This window comes from Gopherus flavomarginatus, chromosome 18, assembly GCF_025201925.1.
Source record: "Gopherus flavomarginatus isolate rGopFla2 chromosome 18, rGopFla2.mat.asm, whole genome shotgun sequence".
In the NCBI taxonomy this organism is placed as follows: Eukaryota; Metazoa; Chordata; order Testudines; family Testudinidae; genus Gopherus; species Gopherus flavomarginatus.
In genome coordinates, this window is record NC_066634.1 from 3,736,290 (window position 1) to 3,761,161 (window position 24,872).

General features: G+C 68.2%; 2 protein-coding genes and 3 long non-coding RNA genes across 11 annotated transcripts; 1 reads left to right on the forward strand and 4 right to left on the reverse strand.

The window, feature by feature from the left end:
- Positions 1-234: 234 nt before the first annotated feature.
- Positions 235-7,117, reverse strand: FUZ (fuzzy planar cell polarity protein). Of its 6 annotated transcripts, none has more exons than XM_050927723.1 (11): positions 6,954-7,115; positions 6,219-6,340; positions 5,959-6,043; positions 4,729-4,797; positions 3,974-4,078; positions 3,524-3,721; positions 3,228-3,323; positions 3,008-3,114; positions 2,754-2,824; positions 2,194-2,280; positions 235-2,091 (listed from the first exon to the last, which is right to left on the reverse strand). In XM_050927723.1, exons 1-11 carry the CDS (start codon positions 7,050-7,052, stop codon positions 1,889-1,891), a joined length of 1,242 nt encoding a protein of 413 aa, XP_050783680.1. In that variant the 5' UTR covers positions 7,053-7,115; the 3' UTR covers positions 235-1,888. The 6 variants fall into 6 exon arrangements, with proteins under 6 accessions (XP_050783680.1, XP_050783684.1, XP_050783685.1 ...); XM_050927727.1 differs by lacking the exon at positions 6,954-7,115 and adding an exon at positions 6,770-6,947 and having other exon boundaries at positions 6,219-6,472; XM_050927728.1 differs by lacking the exon at positions 6,954-7,115 and adding an exon at positions 6,473-6,720 and having other exon boundaries at positions 6,219-6,397.
- Positions 7,118-8,914: 1,797 nt separating this feature from the next.
- On the forward strand, positions 8,915-24,855 carry MED25 (mediator complex subunit 25). Its single transcript, XM_050927685.1, has 21 exons — positions 8,915-9,087; positions 9,967-10,012; positions 10,386-10,510; positions 11,149-11,247; positions 11,475-11,595; positions 11,918-12,074; positions 12,919-13,065; positions 13,659-13,689; positions 13,992-14,039; positions 14,781-14,877; positions 15,403-15,487; positions 15,709-15,905; positions 18,139-18,276; positions 18,356-18,441; positions 18,543-18,600; positions 18,701-18,808; positions 20,477-20,665; positions 23,548-23,622; positions 23,773-23,943; positions 24,390-24,582; positions 24,682-24,855. Exons 1-21 carry the CDS (start codon positions 8,948-8,950, stop codon positions 24,789-24,791), a joined length of 2,421 nt encoding a protein of 806 aa, XP_050783642.1. The 5' UTR covers positions 8,915-8,947; the 3' UTR covers positions 24,792-24,855.
- Positions 18,700-18,973, reverse strand: LOC127036672 (uncharacterized). Its single transcript, XR_007770204.1, has 2 exons — positions 18,920-18,973; positions 18,700-18,840 (listed from the first exon to the last, which is right to left on the reverse strand). It is a non-coding gene; the product is annotated as an uncharacterized LOC127036672 (long non-coding RNA).
- Positions 19,075-19,651, reverse strand: LOC127036671 (uncharacterized). The gene is made up of 3 exons (XR_007770203.1): positions 19,633-19,651; positions 19,219-19,278; positions 19,075-19,139 (listed from the first exon to the last, which is right to left on the reverse strand). It is a non-coding gene; the product is annotated as an uncharacterized LOC127036671 (long non-coding RNA).
- Positions 20,742-22,085, reverse strand: LOC127036668 (uncharacterized). Of its 2 annotated transcripts, none has more exons than XR_007770199.1 (3): positions 21,929-22,085; positions 21,168-21,414; positions 20,742-20,792 (listed from the first exon to the last, which is right to left on the reverse strand). It is a non-coding gene; the product is annotated as an uncharacterized LOC127036668 (long non-coding RNA). The 2 variants fall into 2 exon arrangements; XR_007770200.1 differs by lacking the exon at positions 20,742-20,792 and adding an exon at positions 20,819-20,931.
- Positions 24,856-24,872: the final 17 nt, after the last annotated feature.

A 24,872-nucleotide genomic window follows, 5' to 3' on the forward strand; every position in this document is an offset into this window, starting at 1 on the left:
GATGGAGGGAGGCTGGGGATGCAGAATGGGCCCCTCTGGTGCGGGGTGGGGTGATGGCTGGGGAAGGAGGAAGCAGGTGCCCGGAGGAGTTGCCATCAGGGTGTGGGGGTGACTCCCTTCTGCCCCACATAGGGGGCTGGGGCTCTCCCGTCAGACCCCCACCTGCCCTCAGCCAAGGAACCAGCTGGTTATTTCATCCAGTAGCCTCCAAGCAGAGCAGGTGACACGTGGGAGTTGTTTTTTGGAGTACTTTGTATTCACAGGGTGTGTGCCTCAGTTTCCCCAGGTGCAGCATGATTAACTAGGGGGTGAGGACAAGATGGCATGAGGCTTCCTGAGGGCAGATCTCCTCCAGCTTCTACAAATCCTCCAGCGCAGGGCCCCCGTACCCCACTTGTGGGGCTAGTCTCCCAGCAGGGTGGGGCCTTCCAGGCAGGTCATCCTGGGGACTTCCGTGCACCCCAAAAGCTTCAGGGCTCAGTTCACACTTGAGCAGCATAAAGCAGGGCACCACTCTGGAGTCCCGTTCCCTGCAGCTCGGAGTCTCCCTACTTACCCCACGGGGGTCTTCCTGCCTCTCCGCTCCCCATCTTCAGTCCATGCTTTGGCTGGCCTGCCTGGTCCTCCCCTTCCCTCTGCCAGTCCTCCGGCGCCTGTGGCCTCAGCTCATCTGCTGTGGGGCCAGGCTCAGCAGCCCCACTGCTGGACAGAAAGCTGGGTCTTGGGGATGCCCTGCTGCTGCTCCAGGCCCCTCTTGTAGCCCTGTTGGGGTCTGGAACCTGCCTCTGGGGCTGATCATTCTTCTCCAGCCGTGCCTTATAACAATCCCACCGCTGCCACCGCCTGTCGCGGGTTCGGTGTTCCTGACCAGCTCTGAATCAGTCCCTCTTCAATGTGGACACGCTGTCACTGGGGGAAGCCTCCTGGGATTAATCACTGAGCCTTGCACACCCCTGCTAACAGCATGAGCGCCCCCCAAGGGCAGCAGCGCACTCCCCTCTCCAGGCTGTAATGCCTCTCAGCCCACGTGGTGAAAACATGGGGGTTGATTGTCTGGAACACAGCGTGGAAAATTCTTCGTTAGCACCAAAAGCAGGAAGTTACAGCCAAGTCCAGCTGGGTGGGGTGTGAGCCTAGAGCGCCTCTCCCCTACCCCAGCCTGACCCCAGGCCAGAACCGTCTCACCAGCAGACCCTGGTCCACACGCAGCCCCCCCCCCACCTAGCCCCTCCTCAGTCAGGGACCAGACCGGGTCCCCAGGTCTCCCCTCCTGCCCAGCTGGCTTCCGCACAGGGCCAGGGTCATCAGTTGCTAGGACACGTCACCGGGTCCCAGGCCCCACCTGGGTATTTGGATTCTTCTGCAAAGAAAACACATTTTCCCCTTCCCCTCCTTACTCAGGTACATAAGGGAAACTGAGGCACGCACCCGCCTAAAGGCGGAAATGACAGCCGTGTAGCGAAAGTGTTATTTACTCATAAACCAAGAACCAGGGCTCACCCAATGAAATTACTAGGCAGCAGGTTGAAAAAGCAAAGGAAGTATATCCTTCCCCCAGCCTGTGGAACTCCCTGCCACAGGATGCTGTGAAGGCCAAGACTAGAACAGGGTTCAGAAAAGACCTAGCTAGGTCCCTGGAGGACAGGTCCATCGGTGGCCATTAGCCAGGCTGGGCAGGGATGGGGTCCGTGGCCGCTGTTTGCCAGGAGCTGGGGCTGGGCGCCGGGTGGATCACTCAGCGATCGCCTCCGGCAGGACACAAGGCTGGATGGGCCAATGGTTGGACCAAGTCTGGCTGCTCTTCTGCGCACACGGTAATCCTACAGAATAGCCCGAAGAAATCCCCTTTCGTCCCCCAAGGCGGAACCCAGGTGTCCGGGCCGGCGTCTCAGCAGGCGATGTCCCCGGTGAGGCGCTGCAGTGCGCAGGCAGCCAGGGGCCGCAGGGCGAAGGTGGGCACGTGGGGTGCCAGGAGCAGGAATAGCTGGTGCTGGGGGGCGTGGATGGCGTAGGCCTTGTGCGTGGCGCTCACCACGTAGCAGTGCCGGGCGCGGTGCGGGAAGCCGGCCTGGAACGGCTCCTGAGGGGGCGCTGCCAGACATGGAGGGGTTAGGGTTGGGGGAGGCCCCAGGTGGGTTTGAGGCCCCTCTTCCCTGGGCTCTCCCCCTGCCCCCCACTCCCCACCCCACTCACCTGGGCTGCCCTCCCAGGGGAAGTAGCGGGTGGTGACCAGGGCGTAGAAGTGGCGCAGGGCGCGGGCGCGGTGCCTGGGGGACAGGCCTGTGGGGAGGAGGGAAGACACTGAGAGAGGGGACTGGACCTGGCCCCTGGGAGGGCGTGTACCCACTCCCCAGATGCACTGGGGATGCTGGGCTGGGTTGGGGGGCAGGGACTTACCCTCTCCCCCAGCTGGGTTGGGTGGCAGGACCTACCATCCCCCCGGGCTGGGTTGGGGGGCAGGGACGTATCCTCTCCCCCGGGCTGGGTTGGGGGCAGGACGTACCCTCTCCCTGGGCTGGGTTGGGGGCAGGACGTATCCTCCCCAAGGGCTGGGTTGGGGGCAGGGATGTACCCTCCCCCCGGGCTGGGTTGGGGGGCAGGGACGTATCCTCTTCCCCCTGAGCTGGGTTGGAGGGCAGGGACGTATCCTCTCCCCCGGGCTGGGTTGGGGGCAGGACGTACCCTCCCCCTGGGCTGGGTTGGGGGGCAGGGACGTATCCTCTCCCCCGGGCTGGGTTGGGGGCAGGACGTACCCTCCCCGCCTGATCCTGGGGGCTGCACTGAGCTCTGGCTGCTCCTCTGCTCCCGATGGATCAACAGGAACCTGAGAGAAAAGAGGAACGAGGGGGGCTGGGGTCTCCACTGGCTGGGCCCTTCTGGGGTGCCCAGGCTGGAGCCCCCCATAGCACCCCCTGGCCATCCCCCCTCCCCCCACAACACCTGCCTTAGGCCCTCCCAATGCCTCGTTCCCTCCTCCGATGCTCCCCCCCATCCCGCAGGCACTCACGCCAGGACTCCAGGGGGCAGTGTGGTGCCGTGGGGCAGGCCGTGGGGCTGGGGGCTGACACACGCCTGCAGCGGCTCCAGCAGGGGCTTCCAGAACCGTGGCACCAGCTGGGGGCACAGGGGAGAAGGGGTTAAATGTGCTGGGGCCCCCCTGTCAGGTGGGGGGCCCAGTCCCACTCCCCCCTCGGGGGCACAGGATGCTACCTGCCCCCCATACCCACCTCGGTCTCCACGGTGTGCAGGGCAGGGCTGGGCCCACAGATCAGGCAGGCCTCCAGGCCGGGCAGCAGCTGGCAGGTGAGGAGCCGGTGGGGGACCTGGGAGGGGGCATTGTCAGAAAGAGACCTCTTGCCCCCCAGCCCAGCCCCTCTGCACCCCCCTGACAGACCCCTGGCATCCAAACCTCTCCCTTGTCACTGCCAGCCTCCCTGCCAACCCCCCATAAGAATCCCCCCATCCTCCTGGCCAGCCCCGAAACCCCCATCCCTACCCCATCCACTTCCCCCTGTGCGCTCACCGTGGGGCTGCCGTGGGGCAGGTAGATGGGGTAGTCCCGCGCCGTGTGGGGGGGCAGCGAGCCCACCAGCCAGCTCAGCAGCAGCAGCTCCTGGGGGGCCAGTTGCCACCAGGGCTCTGTGGCCAGCGCCAGCCGGCCCCCAGCCACCAGGCAGCCAAAGCGGCTCTCGGCTGCGGCCACGAAGGCTTCCAGGCACTCCTGGTGCACAGGGAGAAAAGCGGGGGAGGGGGGTGTCAGGAGGTGGTGGCCCTTCCCCAGGAGCCTCCCACCCCCAGTTGGGGACCCGCCCAATCCTGCTCCCCCTGCTCCCCACAGCTCTGAACCACAAGAACCTGGGGGCAGAGCCTGCCCCCATGAGATTCCTCCAGGGTTCCCCATACCCAGGGCAGGGGATGGTCAGAGGGGTCCCCAGAGGGTCTCTATTCCCAGGGTTGCTGTGGGGGGTCTCACCTGCAGGGCGACACCGTGGGGCACAGGGACACACTCCACACACTGTGTCAGGTCCCCGCTCCGCTCCAGGGGGGCCAGGAAGCTGTCAATCAGCTTGTAGCAGGCCTGGGGGAAGTGGGGGGCTGGTGAGGCTGGGATTGGCCAGGTGGGGTGGGGGCCACAGGGATCAGCCCCCCCCAACTGCCTTGGGTCAGCCCCATGGCCTCTGTCTGTCCCCAGATATGGGGGCAGGATGTCATACCACAGGCTGGGACTGCTACCCCACAATGCAGGCCACTCCCATGCCCTGTGGGGCCAAGGCTGGTGGGCAGCCCCCCACCAAGCCGTCTCCCCCTCCCAGAGCCCAGGCTCCAGGGGTCCCAGCCCCACCCTGGGGCCCAGGCTCGGGGGGTCCCCATCTCCCACCCCGGGGCCAAGGCTCAGGGGTCCTAGTCTCCCCCACCCCCGAGCCCAACTCCCCACTCTCCACCCCCCCAGGGCCCAGGCTCAGGGGGCCCCAGTCTCCCCCCACCCAGGGCCCAGGCTTGAGGGGCCCCAGTCTCCTCCCCTGGGCCCCAGTCTCCCCCCACCCAGGGCCCAGGCTTGAGGGGCCCCAGTCTCCTCCCCTGGGACCCAGGCTCGTGGCCCCAGTCTCCCCCACCCAGGCCCAGGCTTGAGGGGCCCCAGTCTCCTCCCCTGGGACCCAGGTTTGGGGGCGTTCCAGTCTCCCCCCACCCAGGGCCCAGGCTCGGGGGGACCCCAATCCCCCCACTCACCCTCAGGTCCTTTTTGAGGCGTTCAATGTTGCGGACGTTCACCAGCTCCTCCAAGCCCAGGATTAGCACCTGGAATGAGTCCCCAGATTGGTCAGTCGTGTCCTCCCCCCTGACCCCCAGCACAGGTCTGGGCAGATAGCCCGGGGAGGGGGAAGCATCTGGGGCAATTCCTGGCCTCCTGGCATATTCCAGGGCCCACTGCGGTAAAACCAGGATCTGCGGGAAGGGGTCAATTCCCCTCCCCCTGCTCCACGCCCCAAAGGGGGGGTGTCCACTGATGGGCATCATGGAGAGAGGGACACAGGGCTGGGGTTACCATGTGTGGGGGAGACTGCATGGGGGGACAGGGACAGGGGAGGGAGGTGGGTTCAGCAGGGGGATAGAGGGAAGGGCACAGGACCCAGGGCGCAGCATGTGCAGGGCTGGGGGGTGGGGACATAAGAATGGTCACTGAAGGGTCCCTTTGTAACTGCTCGCGGGACTCTCCTGAGTCATTCTGTGTCGTCTGCAAACTCGGCCACCTCCCCCGTACCCCCTTTTCCCAGCCCCTTTCTCACAGGCTTTCTGAAAGTCTAAGGACGCTGGCTCCCCCTTGTCCACGTGTCGACCCCCTGGGAGAATTCTAATAGATCGGTGAGGCGTGATTTTCCTTTCCAAAAGCCAACACATCACGTCTGTCTCTGTGTCTGACCATGCTGTTCTTCACCACAGTTTTAACCACTTTGCCCGGTACTGAAGTTGGGCTCACCGGCCTGGAATTGCCAGGATCACCCCTGGGACCTTTTTTAAAAATCGGCATCACATGAGCTCCCCTCCAGCCATCTGGGCCAGAGGCTGAGTTAAGCGATTGGTGACACACCCCAGTGACTAGTTCAGCAATGTCATATCTGAGTTCCTGCCAAACTCTTGGGTGATTCCCAGCTGAGCCTAGGGACTTATTCCTGGTTAATTTATCACTTTGTTCCCAAACCATCTCTACCGACGCCTCAATCTGGGGCAGTTCCTCAGACCTGTCACCCAAAAAACATGGCTCGGGTTTGGGAGTCGGCCTCCCATCCTCTGCAGTGGAGACCGACACAAATAATTCATTTGGTTTCTCCGCAATGGCCTTGTCTTCCTTGAGTGCTCCCTTAGCACCTCGATCGGCATCCTGCTCCCAGAGCATTTCACAGTCCCCTAGGGGGGCACGTGCAGGGACTGGGGTTCGAGGTGGTGGTGGCAGGGGCTCACCATAGCGCTGAAGGTGTTGTCCAGCAGGCGCCCCAGGGCAAAGTCACTGGCTCCTTCCTCTGACGACAGGACGATAAGGGTGATGCTGGAAAAGTTGGGGTGATGCTGGGACTCATGGGGGGGCAGCTGCTCCCCACTCCACCCCCCTGCCTTAGGGGACCAATCCCCAGCCCCCCACTCTGAGGGCCAGCATCTCCTGCTACCAGTCTTCCAGGGCCCTCAGCTCCCAGCCTGCCCCCGCCGCCCTGCTGCCCCCTTACCTGTTGTGGAAGACCCTCCACACCACATGGGTGTTTGCGGTGCAGGCTGCCGTCAGCAGGACGTCCAGGTTCGCCCCAAACATGTGCACCCCATTCAGGGAGCCGATCACCGAGAAGGGTAGCTGGGGTGGGGGGGAAGGAGCGTCACTCAAAGGGAATGGGCCAAAGATCCAGGACTCCTGGGTTCTCTCTCGGCTCTGGAAGGGGAGTGATGTCTACTGGCTAGAGCAGGGGGAGGCTGGGAGCCAGGACACCTGGGTTCTTTCCCGGCTCTGGGAGGGGAGTGGGGTCTACTGGCTAGAGCAGAGGGGGCTGGTAGCCAGGACTCCTGGGTTCTCTCTCGGCTCTGGGAGGGGAGTGGGGTCTACTGGCTACAGCAGAGGGGGCTGGTAGCCAGGACTCCTGGGTTCTCTCTCGGCTCTGGGAGGGGAGTGGGGTCTACTGGCTACAGCAGAGGGGGCTGGTAGCCAGGACTCCTGGGTTCTCTCTCGGCTCTGGGAGGGGAGTGAGGTCCACCGGCTAGAGCAGGGGGAGGCTGGTAGCCAGGACACCTGGGTTCACTCCCTGATGGGATTGGCTCTGAGAGGTAATTAGCATTTGGGGATGGGAGTATTTATAGGGGTATCACAGCTCTTCCCCCCAAACCTAATCTTTCCTTCCTATAACCCCCTGCCCCCTTTACTCTAGGGTTAGGGGGCACCAGCCCCACAGGGCAGGGGAGGGGCAGGGCCTCACCTGGTGCCTGGAGGGCGCCCCCATGCTGCGACAGAACAGGGGGACCCCGCTGCTGGCTGTGAGGCAGAGCAGGGTGACAGAGCCCCCCTCCTCCCCCATGGACCCTCTCCCCAGGGGGCCCGGCCCTGGGTACCCCCTAAACCCTGTCCCCAGGGGCCTGCAGGCCCCGCCCTCTCCTCTGGCCCCGCCCACACACAGGTCCGCCCCTTGCCTTGCTGGGCCCCGCCCCCTCCTCCAGCCCCTTCCACTCGCAGGCCCCGCCCCCTCCGCAGGCCCCGCCCCTTGCCTTGCTGGGCCACGCCCCTCCTCTGGCCCCCGCCCACTCACAGGTCCCGCCCCTTGCCTTGCTGGGCCCCGCCCCCTCCTCAGGCCCAGCCCACTCACAGGTCCCGCCCCTTTCCTTGATAGGCCCCGCCCCTCCTCTGGCCCCCCCCACTCACAGGTCCCGCCCCTTTCCTTGCTGGGACCCGCCCCCTCCTCCGGCCCCTTCCACTCGCAGGCCCCGCCCCCTCCGCAGGCCCCGCCCCCTGCCTTCCTGGGCCCCCGCCCTCTCAAGGCCCTAAACCTTCTCAGTCTCCGCCCCTCCCTAGGCCCCGCCCCTCCCGCTTCCTGGCCCCGCACGCGCCGCTCCCGCCCCCGCCTCCGCCGCTCCGGCTCAGCCCCGGGCCGCTGCCATCTTGGAGCCCGGTGGCTGCCGGGAGCGATGACGCTGCTACCATGGTAACGGCGGGCGGGACCGGGACCGGGACGGAGCAGAAGGAGCAACTTCCGGTGGGGGCGGGGCCAGGCCGGAAGTGGCAGGAGGAGAGGAGAGGAGGTGAGGCGAGGGGGGGAGCTGGGGTTGGGGGGCGGTGTGGGGCGGAGGTTCGGGGGGGGCAGGCTGGGGTTCGGGGGCGGTGTGGGGCGGAGGTTCGGGGAGGGGGCTGGCGGGGGTTCGGGGGCGGTGTGGGGCGGAGGTTTGCGGAGGGGGCAGGGGGGTGTTCGGGGGCGGTGTGGGGCGGAGGTTTGGGGAGGGGGCTGGCGGGGGTTCGGGGGCGGTGTGGGGCGGAGGTTTGCGGAGGGGGCTGGCGGGGGTTCGGGGGCGGTGTGGGGCGGAGGTTTGCGGAGGGGGCTGGCGGGGGTTCGGGGGCGGTGTGGGGCGGAGGTTCGGGGAGGGGTCAGGGGGGTGTTCGGGGGCGGTGTGGGGCGGAGCTTTGGGGAGGGGGCAGGGGGGTGTTCGGGGGCGGTGTGGGGCGGAGGTTTGCGGAGGGGGCAGGTGGGGGTTCGGGGGCGGTGTGGGGCGGAGGTTTGCGGAGGGGGCAGGGGGGTGTTCGGGGGCGGTGTGGGGCGGAGGTTCGGGGAGGGGTCAGGGGGGTGTTCGGGGGCGGTGTGGGGCGGAGGTTCGGGGAGGGGTCAGGGGGGTGTTCGGGGGCGGTGTGGGGCGGAGCTTTGGGGAGGGGGCAGGGGGGTGTTCGGGGGCGGTGTGGGGCGGAGGTTTGCGGAGGGGGCAGGTGGGGGTTCGGGGGCGGTGTGGGGCGGAGGTTTGCGGAGGGGGCAGGGGGGTGTTCGGGGGCGGTGTGGGGCGGAGGTTTGCGGAGGGGGCAGGGGGGTGTTCGGGGGCGGTGTGGGGCGGAGGTTTGCGGAGGGGGCTGGCGGGGGTTCGGGGGCGGTGTGGGGCGGAGGTTTGCGGAGGGGGCTGGCGGGGGTTCGGGGGCGGTGTGGGGCGGAGGTTTGCGGAGGGGGCTGGCGGGGGTTCGGGGGCGGTGTGGGGCGGAGGTTTGGGGAGGGGGCTGGCGGGGGTTCGGGGGCGGTGTGGGGCGGAGGTTTGGGGAGGGGGCAGGCGGGGGTTCGGGGGCGGTGTGGGGCGGAGGTTTGGGGAGGGGGCAGGCGGCGGTTCGGGGGAGGGGGGCAGGTCGGGGTTCGGGGCAGGTTCGGGGAACAGGGTTACATTCCGCACCCCCCCTGACAGCGTCTCTCCCCCCAGCGGCTGTGGGGCTCGGGGCGCCCAGGGGGCGATGGTGGTGCCGGGGCTGGAGCTGCCCGCGCAGGCCGTGGCCGGGATGGTGGCCGACGTGGTGTTCGTCATCGAGGGCACGGCCAACCTGGGGCCCTACTTCGAGTCGCTGCGCAAGCATTACCTGCTGCCCGCCATCGAGTGCGTCCGCCGACACCCCCCGGCCGGCTGGCCCCGGCGTGTGCCCCTCTCCGCCCCCCAGCCGGCCGGCCCCGGCGTGTGCCCCTCTCCGCCCCCCAGCCGGCCGGCCCCGGCGTGTGCCCCTCTCCGCCCCCCAGCCGGCCGGCCCCGGCGTGTGCCCCTCTCCCCAAACGTGTTCCTGTCACTCCCCCAGCCAGCCTGCCCCACTGGCCACCTCCCAGCCCCCACATCCTCCCTCATCTCCCCTGGCCCTCGCTGGGGGCCGGGGCCGGCTCCAGGCCCCAGCGTGCCAAGCGCGTGCTTGGGGCGCCGCGCCACGGGGGGCTCTCTGCCGGTTCTGGAAGGGCAGCAGGGGGCTCCGGTGGAGCTGCTGCAGACATGGCTGCGGACGGTCCGCTGGTCCCGCGGCTCCGGTGAAGCTGCCGCAGACGTGGCCGCAGAAACGCCTGCGGCAGGTCCACTGGAGCCGCGGGACCGGCGAGCGGCAGAGCACCCCCCGCAGCGTGCCGCCGTGCTTGGGGCAGCGAAATGGCTAGAGCCAGCCCTGCTGGGGGCAACTGCCCCCTGTTTCCCCCCATGTGCAGGTGGCCCTGCCCTTAATCCCATATCCTTCCAGCCCTCCTGTGCCCCCCTCCCTCTGTCTCCGTCCTGACTGGACAGCCTGCCCCAATCCTCCAGGCATGTACTCGCCATGAGGAGCCTCCCCCCCATTTTCCCTCCACCCCAAGCAGCCAGTCCCCCCCGCAACTGAGCCCCACTCCCAGCTTGGAGGGGAGGCTCCAGGGAAACTGGGGGGCAGGGGGGGCAGCCATGGCATCCCCAGCCCCATTTCCTCTCGGGGGGGGATCTGATGGGCACATTCTCCTTGTGTCCCCCCAGGTACTTCAACGGCGGCCCCCCAGCTGAGACAGACTTCGGGGGAGACGTGAGTGGGCCCCATCACCCCCGTACAGCAGTATCCAGGGCTGTGGGGCACCCCTCCATCTTCCCCACATGCAGGGGGGCCTGGGGGGTGCCCCTCATTGTATCCCCATCCCCTTGCGCATGGTAAAGTTTGGGGTGTGAGTCTGGGCCAGTTTGTGGGTCGCCCCCCATCTCGCCCTACGCTCCCTGCTGGTGATTGGGTTTGCGGGGGGCTGGGCAGGTTTGTGGGGCTTCCCTTGAACTCCCCTGGTCCCGCTGTGGAGGGTGCGGGTAGTGGGTGTCAGGGCACCCTGATCTCACCCTGGTCCTGTTCAGGTGGGTGGGTTGGGGGGTGTCAGGGCCCCCTCGGATCTCACCCTCCCTCTCCCTGTCAGTATGGGGGCACCCAGTACAGCCTGGTGGTGTTCAACACGGTGGACTGCGCCCCGGAGTCTTATGTGCAGTGTCACGCCCCCACCAGCAGCGCCTACGAGTTCGTTACCTGGCTGGACGGCATCCAGTGAGTGGGGGGGGCGAGGGGACGGGCATCCAGTGATGGGTGGGGAGAGGCAGATCTTTCTTGAGGTCGAGGGGAAGTGCCGTGCTGCTCACGGGGAAATGTCTCCTTACACAGATACAAGCCAGGACTCCTGGGTTCTCTCCCTGACCCTGGGAGCGGAGTGGGGGCTGGTGGGTTAGGGGAGTGGGGGCTGGGAGCCAGGACTCCTGGGTTCTCTCCCTGGCTCTGGGGGGGAAGTGGGGGCTGGTGGGTTAGAGCAGTGGGGCTGGGAGCCAGGACTCCTGGGTTCTCTCCCTGACCCTGGGAGGGGAGTGGGGGCTGGTGGGTTAAGGGAGTGGGGGCTGGGAGCCAGGACTCCTGGGTTCTCTCCCTGGCCCTTGGGGGGAAGTGAGGGCTGGTGGGTTAGGGGAGTGGGGGCTGGGAGCCAGGACTCCTGGGTTCTCTCCCTGACCCTGAGAGGGGACTGGGGGCTGGTGGGTTAGAGCAGTGGGGCTGGGAGCCAGGACTCCTGGGTTCACTCGCTGGCCCTGGGGGGAGTGGGTTCCTGTGGGTCAGAGCAGGACTCCTGGGTCCCATCCCTCGCTCCATGAAGGCAGTGTCCTGGGGGCCTCACTTGGCTCCATGTCCCTCCCGTGCAGGTTTGTGGGGGGCGGTGGTGAGAGCTGCAGCCTCATCGCCGAGGGACTCAGCACGGCCCTGCAGCTCTTCGATGACTTCAAGAAGATGAGGGAACAGATGTGAGTGTGGGGCGGAGGCGGGGAGCCCAGGATGGCGGACGGTGGGTGTCCCTGCAGCGCGGGGGGGGGAATTCCAGCTCGGGGGCTGGGGGCTCAGGGTGGGCAGCCCTGGGTGCTGGATGCGGTCAGGGGCTCGGCGCTGTGCTGTGCTGCATGCTGGGAAGTGGAGGCTCCATGGCATCCTCCCCCCCCCGCACCCCCTCTGTCTCCCCCTTCCCCTCCCGCAGAGGCCAGACCCACAAGGTCTGCATCCTGATCTGCAACTCGCCTCCCTACCTGCTGCCGGCCGTGGAGAGCACCACCTACTCTGGCTACACCACCGAGAACCTGGTGCAGAAGATCGGAGAGGTGAGGGGGGGGCCGGGAGCCTGGACGCCTGAGTTCTCCCCAGCTCTGGGAGGGGAGTGGGGTCTAGTGCTTAGGGCAGGGCGGGGGGGTGGGGGCTGGGAGCCAGGGCTCTTGGGTTCTCTCCCACCTCTGGGAGTGGGGTCTAGTGCTTAGAGCAGAGGGGGCTGGGAGCCAGGACTCTGGGGCTCTTGCCCAGCTGTGGGAGGGGAGTGGGGTCCAGTGGTTAGAGTGGGGGGGTGGGGGCAGCATGTCTGGGAACCAGGAGGCCGGGGTTCTCTCCCCGTTTCTCGGCCTCCACTCACCCCGTCCCTCCCCTCCCCAGCGAGGGATCCACTTCTCCGTCGTGTCCCCCCGCAAGCTGCCGGCGCTCCGGGTGCTCTTTGACAAGGCCACGCCCGGTGGGATGCTGGAGGCCCAGCCCAAAGACTTCAGCCAGGATCCTCGGCACATGATCCTCATCCGCGGCATGGTGCTGCCGGGTAAGGGAGTGGGGGGGCGATGGAAGGGGGCTTGGCTGGGGGAGGGCCGCGGGACCCCTCCCTGCAGGTGACCATGGAGGGCAGAGGAGACAGCCTGGAGCCGGGAGCAGGATGCCCCGGCGGGAGGGGGCAGAGAAGAGCCGTGAAGCTGACGAACGGGGCAGAGTCCAAGAGCTGCAGCGAGGGGGGAAAGAACCGTGGGCCGAGCGGGTCTGAGCCACAAATGGCAGCCCTGCGCGGGCACTCGGTGTCTCCCGAGGGGCTTGGCAGCGGGCAGAGTGGGGCTGGCTGCGGGCGTGGGTCTGGATCCAGCCTGGTACCCAGCCAGGGGAGGGCTCCCTGGGGCTGGCGCCAGTGCGATCGCGGGGCCCCGTCTGAGCTGGAAACTAGGAATCTATATGACTCCAGAGGTCACACTGGGGTCATCCCTTCTGGGTGGGGGTCAGAGGTTATGCTGGGATCACCCCTTCCTGGCAGGGGTCAAAGGTCATGTTGGGGTCACCACATCTGCCAAAGGCTTAGCGGTCACAGCAGGGTAACCCCTTTCAGACGGGGGTGAGAGGTCATGCTGGGGGCTGTCCCTTCCCGTGGGAGGGACAGAGGTCATCCCTGGGTCATACCACCTACCAGGGGGTCAGAGGTCATGCCAGGGTCACCCGTTCCCAGCAGAGGGTCGGAGGTCATGCTGGGGTCACCCCTCCTGGCAAGGGGTCGGAGGTCATGCTGGGGTCACCTCCTCCTGGCAGGCAGTCAGAGGTCTGCCTGATGTCCCACCCAGGGGCTGGGGTGCATTGGGTGGTGCCGGCCTCTCCTGCCTGCTGACCTGGCTCCCATCCCCCAGTAGGTGGCAGTGCAGCCTCTGGTGCCATCCAGCCCAAGCAGGTGGTACCCCAACCGCAGCTCCCCACCGCGCCCCCGCAGCACCCGCCGGCCCCACAGCAGCCCCTGCTGCCCGCCTCCCAGCCCTACCAGGTACGTCCCCCCCCGGGGGGTCCCAGCCCTGCCTCCCAGCCCTACCAGATACATCCCCCCCCGGGGGTCCCAGCCCTGCCTCCCAGCCCTACCAGGTACGTCCCCCCCCCGGGGGGTCCCAGCCCTGCCTCCCAGCCCTACCAGGTACGTCCCCCCCCCGGGGGGTCCCAGCCCTGCCTCCCAGCCCTACCGGGTACGTCCCCCCCCGGGGGGGTCCCAGCCCTGCCTCCCAGCCCTACCAGGTACGTCCCCCCCCGGGGGGTCCCAGCCCTGCCTCCCAGCCCTACCGGGTACATCCCCCCTCGGAGGGGGTCCCAGCCCTGCCTCCCAGCCCTACCGGGTACATCCCCCCTCGGGGGGGGTCCCAGCCCTGCCTCCCAGCCCTACCGGGTACATCCCCCCCCCGGGGGGGTCCCAGCCCTACCAGATACATCCCCCCCCGGGGGGTCCCAGCCCTGCCTCCCAGCCCTACCAGGTACATCCCCCCCCGGGGGGGTCCCAGCCCTACCAGATACATCCCCCCCCGGGGGGGTCCCAGCCCTACCAGATACATCCCCCCCCGGGGGGTCCCAGCCCTGCCTCCCAGCCCTACTGGGTACGTCCCCCCCAGAGGGGTCCCAGCCCTGCCTCCCAGCCCTACCGGGTACGTCCCGCCCCCGGGGGGGTCCCAGCCCTACCAGATACATCCCCCGCCGGGGGGTCCCAGCCCTGCCTCCCAGCCCTACCAGGTACATCCCCCGCCGGGGGGTCCCAGCCCTGCCTCCCAGCCCTACCAGGTACATCCCCCCCCGGGGGGGTCCCAGCCCTACCAGATACATCCCCCCCTGGGGGGTCCCAGCCCTGCCTCCCAGCCCTACCGGGTATGTCCCCCCCCGGGGGGAGTCCCAGCCCTGCCTCCCAGCCCTACTGGGTACGTCCCCCCCAGGGGGATCCCAGCCCTACCAGGTACGTCCCCCCCAGGGGGATCCCAGCCCTCCCTCCCAGCCCTACTGGGTACGTCCCCCCCAGGGGGATCCCAGCCCTCCCTCCCAGCCCTACTGGGTACGTCCCCCCCAGGGGGATCCCAGCCCTCCCTCCCAGCCCTACTGGGTACGTCCCCCCCAGGGGGATCCCAGCCCTCCCTCCCAGCCCTACTGGGTACGTCCCCCCCAGGGGGATCCCAGCCCTGCCTCCCAGCCCTACTGGGTACGTCCCCCCCAGGGGGATCCCAGCCCTGCCTCCCAGCCCTACTGGGTACGTCCCCCCCAGGGGGATCCCAGCCCTGCCTCCCAGCCCTACCAGGTACATCCCCCCCCCCCGGGGGGTCCCAGCCCTACCAGATACATCCCCCCCCCGGGGGTCCCAGCCCTACCAGGTACGTCCCCCCCCGGGGGAGTCCCAGCCCTGCCTCCCAGCCCTACCAGGTACATACCCCCTCGGGGGGGGTCCCAGCCCTGCCTCCCAGCCCTACCGGGTACATCCCCCCCGCGGGGGGGTCCCAGCCCTGCCTCCCAGCCCTACCGGGTACGTCCCCCCCAGGGGGGTCCCAGCCCTGCCTCCCAGCCCTACCGGGTACGTCCCCCCCAGGGGGATCCCAGCCCTGCCTCCCAGCCCTACCGGGTACGTCCCCCCCGGGGGGAGTCCCAGTCCTGCCTCCCAGCCCTACCAGGTACATCCCCCCTCGGGGGGGAGTCCCAGTCCTGCCTCCCAGCCCTACCAGGTACGTCCCCCCCAAGGGGGGCCCAGCCCTACCAGGTACGTCCCCCCCGGGGGGAGTCCCAGCCCTGCCTCCCAGCCCTACCAGGTACATCCCCCCCGGGGGGGTCCCAGCCCTGCCTCCCAGCCCTACCAGGTACATCCCACCCCGGGGGAGTCCCAGCCCTGCCTCCCAGCCCTACCGGGTACGCCCCCCCCCCGGGGGGAGTCCCAGCCCTGCCTCCCAGCCCTACCAGGTACGTCCCCCCTAAGGAGGGGTCCCAGTGCTGCCTCCCAGCCCTACCAGGTGGGAACCCCCAAGGGGGGGTCCCAGCCCTACCAGGTACGTCCCTCCCCGGGGGGGTCCCAGCCCTGCCTCCCAGCCCTACCAGGTACGTCCCCCCCAAGGGGGGGTCCCAGCCCTACCAGGTACGTCCCTCCCCGGGGGGGTCCCAGCCCTGCCTCCCAGCCCTACCAGGTACGTCCCCCCCTGGGGGTCTCAGCCCTGCTGCCCTCCTCCTGGCCCTACTGGTACATCCGGCCGGGGGTGTCCCAGCCCTGCCTCCCGGCTCTACCGGGTACATCCCCCCTGGGGGGGTCCCAGCCCTGCCCCCCGCCTCCCCACCCTGCCAGGTACGTCCCCAGCCTGGCTCACCTTTGCTCCGCCCCTCATGTCCCCCAGCCCAGCTCCCTCAACGCCGCCCAGGCCGCAGCGCAGTCTGCCGTGGAGGCCGCCAAGAACCAAAAAGCCAGCATAGCCTCACGCTGTGAGTGCCGGGGGAACCCGGGGCAGGGACAGAGGGAGGCTGAGGGGGGGGATGGGGGTCTCACAAGGGAGTGGGAGGTTGTGGAGCAGGTTCCTGGGGTGAAGTCTCAAGGTGGAGCTGGAGGGGGTCAGGGCCGAGGGGAGGGGTCTTGAGGGGGCCTAGGGGGAGGGGGAGAGGCTGGAGGGGTGGGATCCTGACTGCTCTCCCCCTCCCCCCCGCAGTCACCCCACTGAACGCCTTGCAGACGCCCTTCAGCCAGGCACCCGCGCAGCCGCTCCCCTCCGGCTCTGTCCCAGCCATGGCCCCCAAGCTGCCGCCCTCCTCCCAACCCAGCCTGGTGTCCACCGTCACCACTGGCTCCAGCCTGCTGACCCAGCCGCCCGGCCAGCCCCCACCACAGCCCGGGGCCCCAGCCATGGTACGTGCAGCCCCACGGGGCCTCTGTGAACTTGGCTCGCCAGCCACGTTACCCATTTGCGACTAGTTTGGATGTGACTGTGATGGGTCCCCTCAGGGTGCCACCTGGAACTGGGGTACCACTGAGCCCTCCCCACCTCCCCCCCACCAGCTTTGCTGCACTTTCCCCGCATTCGCAGAGGTAGGGACCCACCCAGCTGCAGGCTCTCCACCCACCACTTCATCGTCCAGCGCTTGCTCACGTCCACGCGGTGTGGGCGCTCGCCACGTGTGCCGGTGCCGGAAGCTTGTCCCTCAGCCGTATCTGTAGGGGAGCGGCAGTGGCGCCCACATGACGTGGTATAAGGGGTGCCACCGGCTCCCCCACCCTCACTTCCTTCTTGCCAGAAATGCCGACAGCGGGGAAGAAGGATGAGGATGGGTCGTGGAATAGACGTGAGCACCACATCTCGAAGAACACCCGTTAGGGAACCGGGAACTGGCTTCTTCCCAGGCTGGGGCCCCGGAGCAGAACCGAGGGAGACTTTTCAAGTGATACCTCATCAGACAAACTCAGCCCAAAACATTCCCTCATTCCATGACTGTGGTGAATAAGGATGCCGGGGTGAATAAAGACCCTGCTGCCAGCCCAGCCTTTAGTATCTCACTCTAAAGGTTTTATTAGAGAGGAGTTAGCAGTCAGAGTGCTCGATCCGTACGCGTGGTGTCACGGAGCGTGGGGGAGTCAGGGCCCTGCACCCCCCACTTCTGGCGATTCACCGGGACTCTCAGCCGGCTGATTAGCCGACAGGAACAGCCCAAAACCGAGCTTGTGGGTACGGAGAACAGGACCCCTCACTCAGGGCCATCTCGGGGGGTGGGGAGCCCAGACCCAGGTTGTGCGCCTCTCCCCGTCTCCCCAGCTCAAAACTGACACCCTCCCCAGCCCCTCCTCTGGCCTTTGTCTCTTTCCCAGTCCAGGAGGCCACTTGATCTTTGTTCTCCAGCCCCTTCAGTTGGCACCTTTCAGGGGAGGGGCCCAGACCATCAGGAGACAGGGTGTCGGCCATTCTCTATGCAGGCAGCATCACCCCGGCCCTCTAGGGCTCTTGAACAATCACACTCCCTTACCCCACCACCTAAGAAACGCAAAGGGGAAACTGAGGCACCCACACAGCATTCAGAGAAAACATTAAGAACATTCCCACTTCGTCACACGTGGCTTCGGAGTCCGTCTAGCAGGCCCTTAGCAGCATCGGGGAGTTGGCTGGCTTGTCGAGTCCTTCTGGGACACAGCTGAGGCTTGACTGGGGCGGTCGGTCCGTCCGCTGGTGGAGCCGCGACTCCGGAGGTGAGCCGCAGGATTGAAGACAAAACGGAGAAGATGCAGCTGCCTTTTTATATCCTTTGTAATGTGGCCTTTATTTCCTCTGTTCCACACGAAAGCTTCGCAGGACGTGGCCTGGGAGAGTTGCCTGTGCCCAGGCGTGTCCCTGCAGGCCCCCCTGACCCCTAGTGTAGCCCCAGACTTCTCTCAGTGGGTTTGTTGTGCGGCTGATGGGCCAGCAGGCTGGGGGCGGCGCTCAGAAATGCACGTGTATCGGTCGCCGTACGGTGACACATGCGAGCGTATCGTATTTCGCAGCTTAGCACTTTCCCACTGATGTACAAGGGCGTATCTAGGGCAACTCTTTGCCCCTTTCTCATATTGATAGCCACAATATTATCAACGGTCAACCATATTCCATACCGCGTCACGGCCTTTCCTTTCTGGGGGCTCCGGCTCCCATCTGGCCCCAGGGCGGGGACTGGCTGGCTCGGGGGGGCAGGGAGTGGGACATGGGATCTGTCCCCTCTGGGGGTGCCGGCTCCCATCCGGCCCCAGGTCAGGGACTGGCTGGCTCAGGGGGGGCAGGGAATGGGGCATGGGGCCTGTCCCCTCCGGGGAGCGCTGGGTCCCACCCAGCCCCAGAGCAGGGACTGGCTGGCTCAGGGGGGCAGGGAATGGGGCATGAGGCCTGTCCCCTCCGGGGAGTGCTGGGTCCCACCCAGCCCCAGGGCAGGGACTGGCTGGCTCTGGGAGGCAGGGAGGGGGGTGCAGGGCCTGTCCCCTCTAGGGGGCGCCGGCTCCCATCCGGCCCCAGGGCGGGGACTGGCTGGTTCTGGGGGGCAGGGAATGGGGCACGGGGTCCCTAGGGGACAGGCTGGTTCGGGGGGCACCTGGGCTGGGTCTAACCATGCTATCCCTCCCCCAGCCTAGCAGCGTGGCCCCTAGTGGTGTGAGCGTGACCCCCCCGGCGGCCCCCCAGCTGGGGGCGGCCCAGCTGTCCGGAGCCCAGCAGTCGGTCACCAACAAGGTGCTGGCCTGGAACGGGGTGCTGGAGTGGCAGGAGGTGAGAGCCCGCCCCTGGGGGGGTGGGGGAAAGCCGTGACCCAGCCCCTCTGATCCCCCCTTCCCCCCAATATCTGCAGAAGCCAAAACCAGCCTCGGTGGACTCCAGCACCAAACTGACCCGGTCGCTGCCCTGCCAGGTGTACGTCAACCCTGGGGAGAACCTGTGAGTGCTGAGTGGGGGGGTACGGTCGGGGATGTGGCTGGGGAGGGGTAATGCCTGGAGGTGCCTTTCCCCAGTCACTGACTCCTTCCCTCCCCCCCCAGGAAAACGGATCAGTGGCCCCAGAAGTTGATCATGCAGCTCATCCCGCAGCAGTTGTTGGTAAGTGGGGGGCGGGGGGCTGGGTCTCTAACCCCCACTCCACAGCTGGCCATGGGGAGCCAGGGCTGGGCTGGGTCTCTAACCCCCCCTCTCCCCGCAGACCACGCTGGGCCCCCTGTTCCGCAATTCCCGTATGGTGCAATTCCACTTCACCAACAAGGACCTGGAGTCGCTCAAGGGGCTTTACCGCATCATGGGCAACGGCTTCGTAAGGCTGGGACCCCCCTGGGGCCCCCCCACCTCCCCCGGGACCCCCCCAGCCCCACCGCGTCATGGGCAACGGCTTCGTAAGGCTGAGACCCCCCTGGGTCCCCCCCACCTCCCCTGGGACCCCCCCAGCCCCACCACGTCATGGGCAACGGCTTTGTGAGGCTGGGACCCCCCCCCCGGGACCCCCCCCCAGCCCCACCACATCATGGGCAATGGCTTCGTGAGGCTGGTACCCCCCCGGGGTCCCCCCAGCCCCCTGGAACCCCCCCAGCCCCACCGCGTCATGGGCAACGGCTTCGTAAGGCTGGGACCCCCCTGGTGCCCCCCACCTCCCCCGGGACCCCCCCAGCCCCACCGCGTCATGGGCAACGGCTTCGTAAGGCTGGGACCTCCCTGGGGCCCCCCCACCTCCCCCGGGACCCCCCCAGCCCCACCGCATCGTGGGCAACGGCTTCGTAAGGCTGGGACCTCCCTGGGGCCCCCCTAGCCCTACTGCGTCATGGGCAACGGCTTCGTAAGGCTGGGACCCCCCTGCGGCCCCCCCCACCTCCCCTGACCCCCCCAGCCCCACCGCGTCATGGGCAACAGCTTCATAAGGCTGGGACGCCCCTGGGGCCCCCTACCTCCCCCAGGACCCCCCAAGCCCCACCGTGTCATGGGCAACGACTTTGTGAGCCTGGGACCCCCCCGGGGCCCTCCTACCTCCCCTGGGACCCCCCCCAGCCCCACTGCACCATGGGCAACGGCTTCGTGAGGCTGGGGCCCCCCCACTTCCCCCAGGACCCCTCCAGCCCCACTGCATCATGGGCAACAGGCTGGGACCCCCCTGGGGCCCCCCCACTCCCCCAGGACCCCCTGAGCCCCACCGTGTCATGGGCAACAGCTTCGCGAGGCTCAGCCCCCCCAGTGGGAGTCTGGCCGCTGGCACCACCGTGAGCATTTGCCCCCTGCTGCCCCCCAGCCCTACTTTTGGGAGTGGGGTCAGGCTGGGGGTGGTGTCTCTATGGGGGTGTGGCCTGACTCACTGCTGTGTGCCCCCCCTCCTCCCGACACCATGCCCTGTGAGGGGGTGGGGCCTGACATGGTGCCCCCCCAGGTGGGCTGTGAGGGGGGGGCCTGTCCTGGGGGTGGGCTCTGACGCGGTGCCCGCCCCGAGGCGGGCTGCGAGGGGGCATGGCCTGATGCAGCACCCCCCCAGGCGGGCTGCGAGGGGGGGCTGTCCTGGGGGCAGGCTCTGATGTGGCACCCCCCCCAAGCTGGGCTCCGAGGGGGCGGGGCCTGTCCTGGGGCAGGGTCTGACATGGTGCCCTCCCAGGCAGGCTATGGAGGGGGGCGCCTGTCCTGGGGGTGGTGTCTGATGCAGCATCCCCCAGGCAGGCTGCGAGGTGGGGGGGCCTGTACTGGGGCTGGGCTCTGATGCGGCACCCGCCCCCCAGGCGGGCTGCGAGGTAGGGGCCTGTCCTGGGCCCGGGCTCTGACACGGCGCCCCCCCCAGGCGGGCTGCGAGGGGGGGCCTGTCCTGGGGTTGGGCTCTGACGCGGCGCCCCCCAGCTGGGCTGCGAGGGGGGGCCTGTCCTGGGGGTGGTGTCTGATGCAGTACCCTGAGGCAGGCTGTGAGGGGGGGGGCCTGTCCTGGGGGCGGGCTCTGACGCGGCGCCCCCCCCAGGCGGGCTGCGTGCACTTCCCCCACACGGCGCCCTGCGAGGTCCGGGTGCTGATGCTGCTCTACTCGTCCAAGAAGAAAATCTTCATGGGGCTGATTCCCTACGACCAGAGCGGCTTCGTCAACGGCATCCGGCAGGTCATCACCAACCACAAGCAGGTGCAGCAGCAGAAGATCGAGCAGCAGCGCAGCGTAAGGGCCCCCCCGAGCCCCTGCCCGGGCCCCCCGTCCCTGATCCCCGACCCCTGAACTCCACCCCATCCCGACCCCTGACCCCCAATCCCTGATCCCCGACCCCTGAACTCCACCCCATCCCTCCCTGACCCCCAATCCCTGATCCCCGACCCCTGAACCCTAATCCCTGATCCCCCTGATCCCCGACCCCTGAACTCCACCCCATCCCTCTCCCTGACCCCCAATCCCTGATCCCCGACCCCTGAACTCCACCCCATCCCTCCCTGACCCCCAATCCCTGATCCCCGACCCCTGAACCCTAATCCCTGATCCCCCTGATCCCCGACCCCTGAACTCCACCCCATCCCGACCCCTGACCCCCAATCCCTGATCCCCGACCCCTGAACTCCACCCCATCCTGACCCCCCATCCCTGATCCCCAACCCCTGAACTCCACCCCATCCCGACCCCTGACCCCCCATCCCTGATCCCCGACCCCTGAACTCCACCCCATCCCGACCCCTGACCCCCCATCCCTGATCCCTGACCCCTGAACTCCACCCCATCCCTCCCCCTGAACCCCAATCCCTGATCCCTGACCCCTGAACTCCACCCCATCCCTCCCCCTGAACCCCAATCCCTGATCCCCGACCCCTGAACTCCACCCCATCCCTCCCCCTGAACCCCAATCCCTGACCACCCTGATCTCCGACCCCTGAACTCCACCCCATCCCTCCCCCTGAACCCCAATCCCTGACCACCCTGATCTCCGACCCCTGAACTCCACCCCATCCCTCCCCCTGAACCCCAATCCCTGATCCCCGACCCCTGAACTCCACTCCATCCCTCCCCCTGAACCCCAATCCCTGACCCCCTGATCTCCGACCCCTGAACTCCACCCCATCCCGACCCCTGACCCCCAATCCCTGATCCCCGACGCCTGAACTCCACCCCATCCCTCCCCCTGACCCCCAATCCCTGATCCCCGACCCCTGAACTCCACTCCATCCCTCCCCCTGAACCCCAATCCCTGATCCCCGACCCCTGAACTCCACCCCATCCCGACCCCTGACCCCCAATCCCTGATCCCCGACCCCTGAACTCCACCCCATCCCTCCTCCTTACCCCCCATCCCTGATCCCCCAGCCCTGAACTCCACCCCATCCCGACCCCTGACCCCCAATCCCTGATCCCCGACCCCTGAACTCCACCCCATTCCGACCCCTGACCCCCAATCCCTGATCCCCGACCCCTGAACTCCACCCCATTCCGACCCCTGACCCCCGACCCCTGAACTCCACCCCATCCCGACCCCTGACCCCCGACCCCTGACCCCCCTGATCCCCGACCCCTGAACTCCACCCCATCCCTCCCCCTGAACCCCAATCCCTGATCCCCGACCCCTGAACTTCACTCCATCCCTCCCCCTGACCCCCAATCCCTGATCCCCGACCCCTGAACTTCACTCCATCCCTCCCCCTGACCCCCAATCCCTGATCCCCGACCCCTGAACTCCACCCCATCCCGACCCCTGACCCCCCAATCCCTGATCCCCGACCCCTGAACTCCACCCCATCCCGACCCCTGACCCCCCAATCCCTGATCCCCGACCCCTGAACTCCACCCCATCCCTCCCCCTGACCCCCAATCCCTGACCCCCCTGATCCCCGACCCCTGACCCCCAATCCCTGACCCCCAATCCCTGACCCCCCTGATCCCCGACCCCTGACCCCCAATCCCTGACCCCCAATCCCTGATCCCCGACCCCTGAACTCCACCCCTGACCCCCAATCCCTGACCCCCAATCCCTGACCCCCGACCCCTGAACTCCACCCCAGCCCTCCCCCTGAACCCCAATCCCTGACCCCCGACCCCTGAACTCCACCCCATCCCTCTCCCTGACCTCTGAACCCCAATCCCTGAATCCCCCGCCCCGCCCCTTGCCTTCTCCCTGAACCCTGATACTGAACCCTGTCCCTCTGACCCCAACCCCCGTCCCTGACCCCTGCCCTGTCGCTGAGCCCTGTCCCCTGACCCTGAACCCCAATCCCTGACCACCACCCTGTTCCTCACCCCCTCCCCAAACCCCGATACTGAGACCTGACCCTGAACTCCACCCTGTCCTTCCCCCAACCCCTGAACCTCGCCCCCCGACCCCCTCTCCTGAACCCCAATACTGAGCCCTGTGCCCCCCACCCCTGAACTCCACCCTCTCCCTGCTGGAGGGGGGTGCTGTCTGGGGCCCGGGGGGCCACTGTGCCAGGCTGGGGGGGGCACTGTCTGGGCTTGGAGGGGTTTTCTGGGGCCCAGGGGGGCAGCATGCCACGCTGGGGGGGTGTTCTGTCTGGGGTCTGGGGGGGGCAGCGTGCCAGACTTGGGGGGTGGTGCTGTCTGGGGCCGGGGGGGCAGCGTGCCAGGCTTAGGGGGGCGGTGCTGTCTGGGGCCCGGAGGGGGCAGCGTGCCAGGCTGGGGGGGCACTGGGGTCCAGGAGGGGGCAGCGTGCCAGGCTAGGGGTGGGGGTGCTGTCTGGGGCCCGGGGGGGGCAGCGTGCTGGGCTGGGGGGGCGCTCCCAGGGGCCTGGGGAGGGCAGTGTGCCGGGCTGGGGCGGGGCGCTGTCAGGGGTCCGGGGGGGGGCAGCGTTCTGGGCTGGGGCGTGGTGCTGTCTGGGGTCCGGGGGGGCAGCGTTCCGGGCTGGGGGGGCGCTGTCTGGGGTCCAGGGGGGGCAGCGTTCCAGGCTGGGGGGCGCTGTATGAGGCCACCGGGCGTGTAGGGGGGTGGCTGATGGTGATGGGGGTGGTTGGGGGGCAGGAGGGTCCTGCCTGCTGACAGCCTGAGTCCAGGTGGGGTGTGGGGGTGCTGCACCCCCCCCGCTGCCGGTCTCACCTGTCCCCCCCCCCCAGATGGCCGGCCAGCAGGTGAGCCCCGCCATGGCCCCAGGCCCCGTCCTGGACGACCAGCAGCGGCAGCAAAGTCTGGTGAGTTTCTGCGGGGGGGGGGTGTCTCCCCCCATGGATGGGACCCTGGGGGAGGGCAGGGGTTGCTCAGCCCCAGCGTGTGGCAGGAGGGGGGAGGACTCAGAGCCTCTGGGGGGCTGGGAATTGGCTGACCCCTCCGCCCGCTCTCAGTTGCAGCTCCGGGTGCAGCAGCAGCAGGCAGCCCCAGCTGCCCCCCAGGCCCCCCCGGCCCCTGGCCCCCCCCAGGCTGGGCCTCAGGCCACACAGGGGGGGGCCCTGCTGCGACCCCAGAACCCCGGCGCCAACCCCCAGCTCCGCAGCCTCCTGCTCAGCCAGCAGCCGGTGAGTAACCCCCCTGCCCCCACCTGGCAGCCCCCCAGCACCCCCCTAGAGCCCGCCTTCTCCCTGGCAGGCCCCCTGCCCCATAGTACCCGCCTCCTCCCTGGCAGCCCCCCTGCACCCCCCTAGTGCCCGCCTCCTCCCTGGCAGCCCCCTACTCAGCCAGCAGCTGGTACCACCCCCCCAGCAGAGCCCATAGCACTGACCCCCCCCCCACCCCTGTAGCGCTAGCCCCTGCAGCCCCAATGCTGCCGGCATCCCGCTGTGGGAGCCAGGTCCCCCGTGTCTCCCCTGCTCAGGGGTCCCCCTTCCCCTTCCTGATGTGGGTGGGTGGAGGCCTTCGGGGAGGGGCACCCATAGAGCAGAGGGAGTGGGGGGCATCCATACAGCATGAGGGGGGGGATGACTCAGCTCCCCCCTAACAACCCCCTCCCCCGGTTTATTCACAGCCCCAGCCTGGTGTCCCGCAGACCCAGCAGCCTTTGCACCACCTGCAGCAGGCGTCCCAGGGGCTGCTGCCCCATCAGGCCATGGGGCAGGCTATGGGGCAGCAGCCGCTGCAGCTCCCTGGCCAGCCACTCATGCACCAGGCACCTGGGCAGCAATGGCCAGGCCAGATGGCCCCACGGGCCCCACTGCCAGGTAAGGGGGGGACAGGATCTGAACACACCCGCCCCCATCCCAGGGCTCGGTGAGGGGCACCTGCATACCCCACCCCCTCAGCATCTCTCCTCTCCCCAGGTCAGATGCTGATGCCCCCAGGGCCCCGGGGCCCAGGCCCCCAGCCCGGCCTGCAGCAGGTGCAGCCGCCCAGTGTCATGGAAGACGACATCCTCATGGACCTGATCTGAGAGCAGCGCCCCCCATGTGTGTGTGGGGGTGTCTGCACCTGTCAATAAACCTCCTGCCCCCCCTCCGCTGCCTGTGCTGTA

Excerpts from the sequence above, each read along its gene's own strand:
- FUZ (XM_050927723.1), bottom strand. The coding sequence starts at position 7,052 with ATGGGGGAGGAGGGGGGCTCTGTCACCCTGCTCTGCCTCACAGCCAGC. Across the intron at positions 3,324-3,523 it reads TGCCCCACGGCAGCCCCACG|GTCCCCCACCGGCTCCTCAC; the intron begins GTGAGCGCACAG and ends GCCCCCTCCCAG. Across the intron at positions 2,281-2,753 it reads CCCAGGATCAGGCGGGGAGG|GCCTGTCCCCCAGGCACCGC; the intron begins GTACGTCCTGCC and ends TCCTCCCCACAG.
- MED25 (XM_050927685.1), top strand. The coding sequence starts at position 8,948 with ATGGTGGTGCCGGGGCTGGAGCTGCCCGCGCAGGCCGTGGCCGGGATG. Across the intron at positions 13,066-13,658 it reads GGTACGTCCCCCCCCGGGGG|GGGTCCCAGCCCTGCCTCCC; the intron begins GTCCCAGCCCTG and ends TCCCCCCCAGAG. Across the intron at positions 23,623-23,772 it reads AGCAGCGGCAGCAAAGTCTG|TTGCAGCTCCGGGTGCAGCA; the intron begins GTGAGTTTCTGC and ends GCCCGCTCTCAG.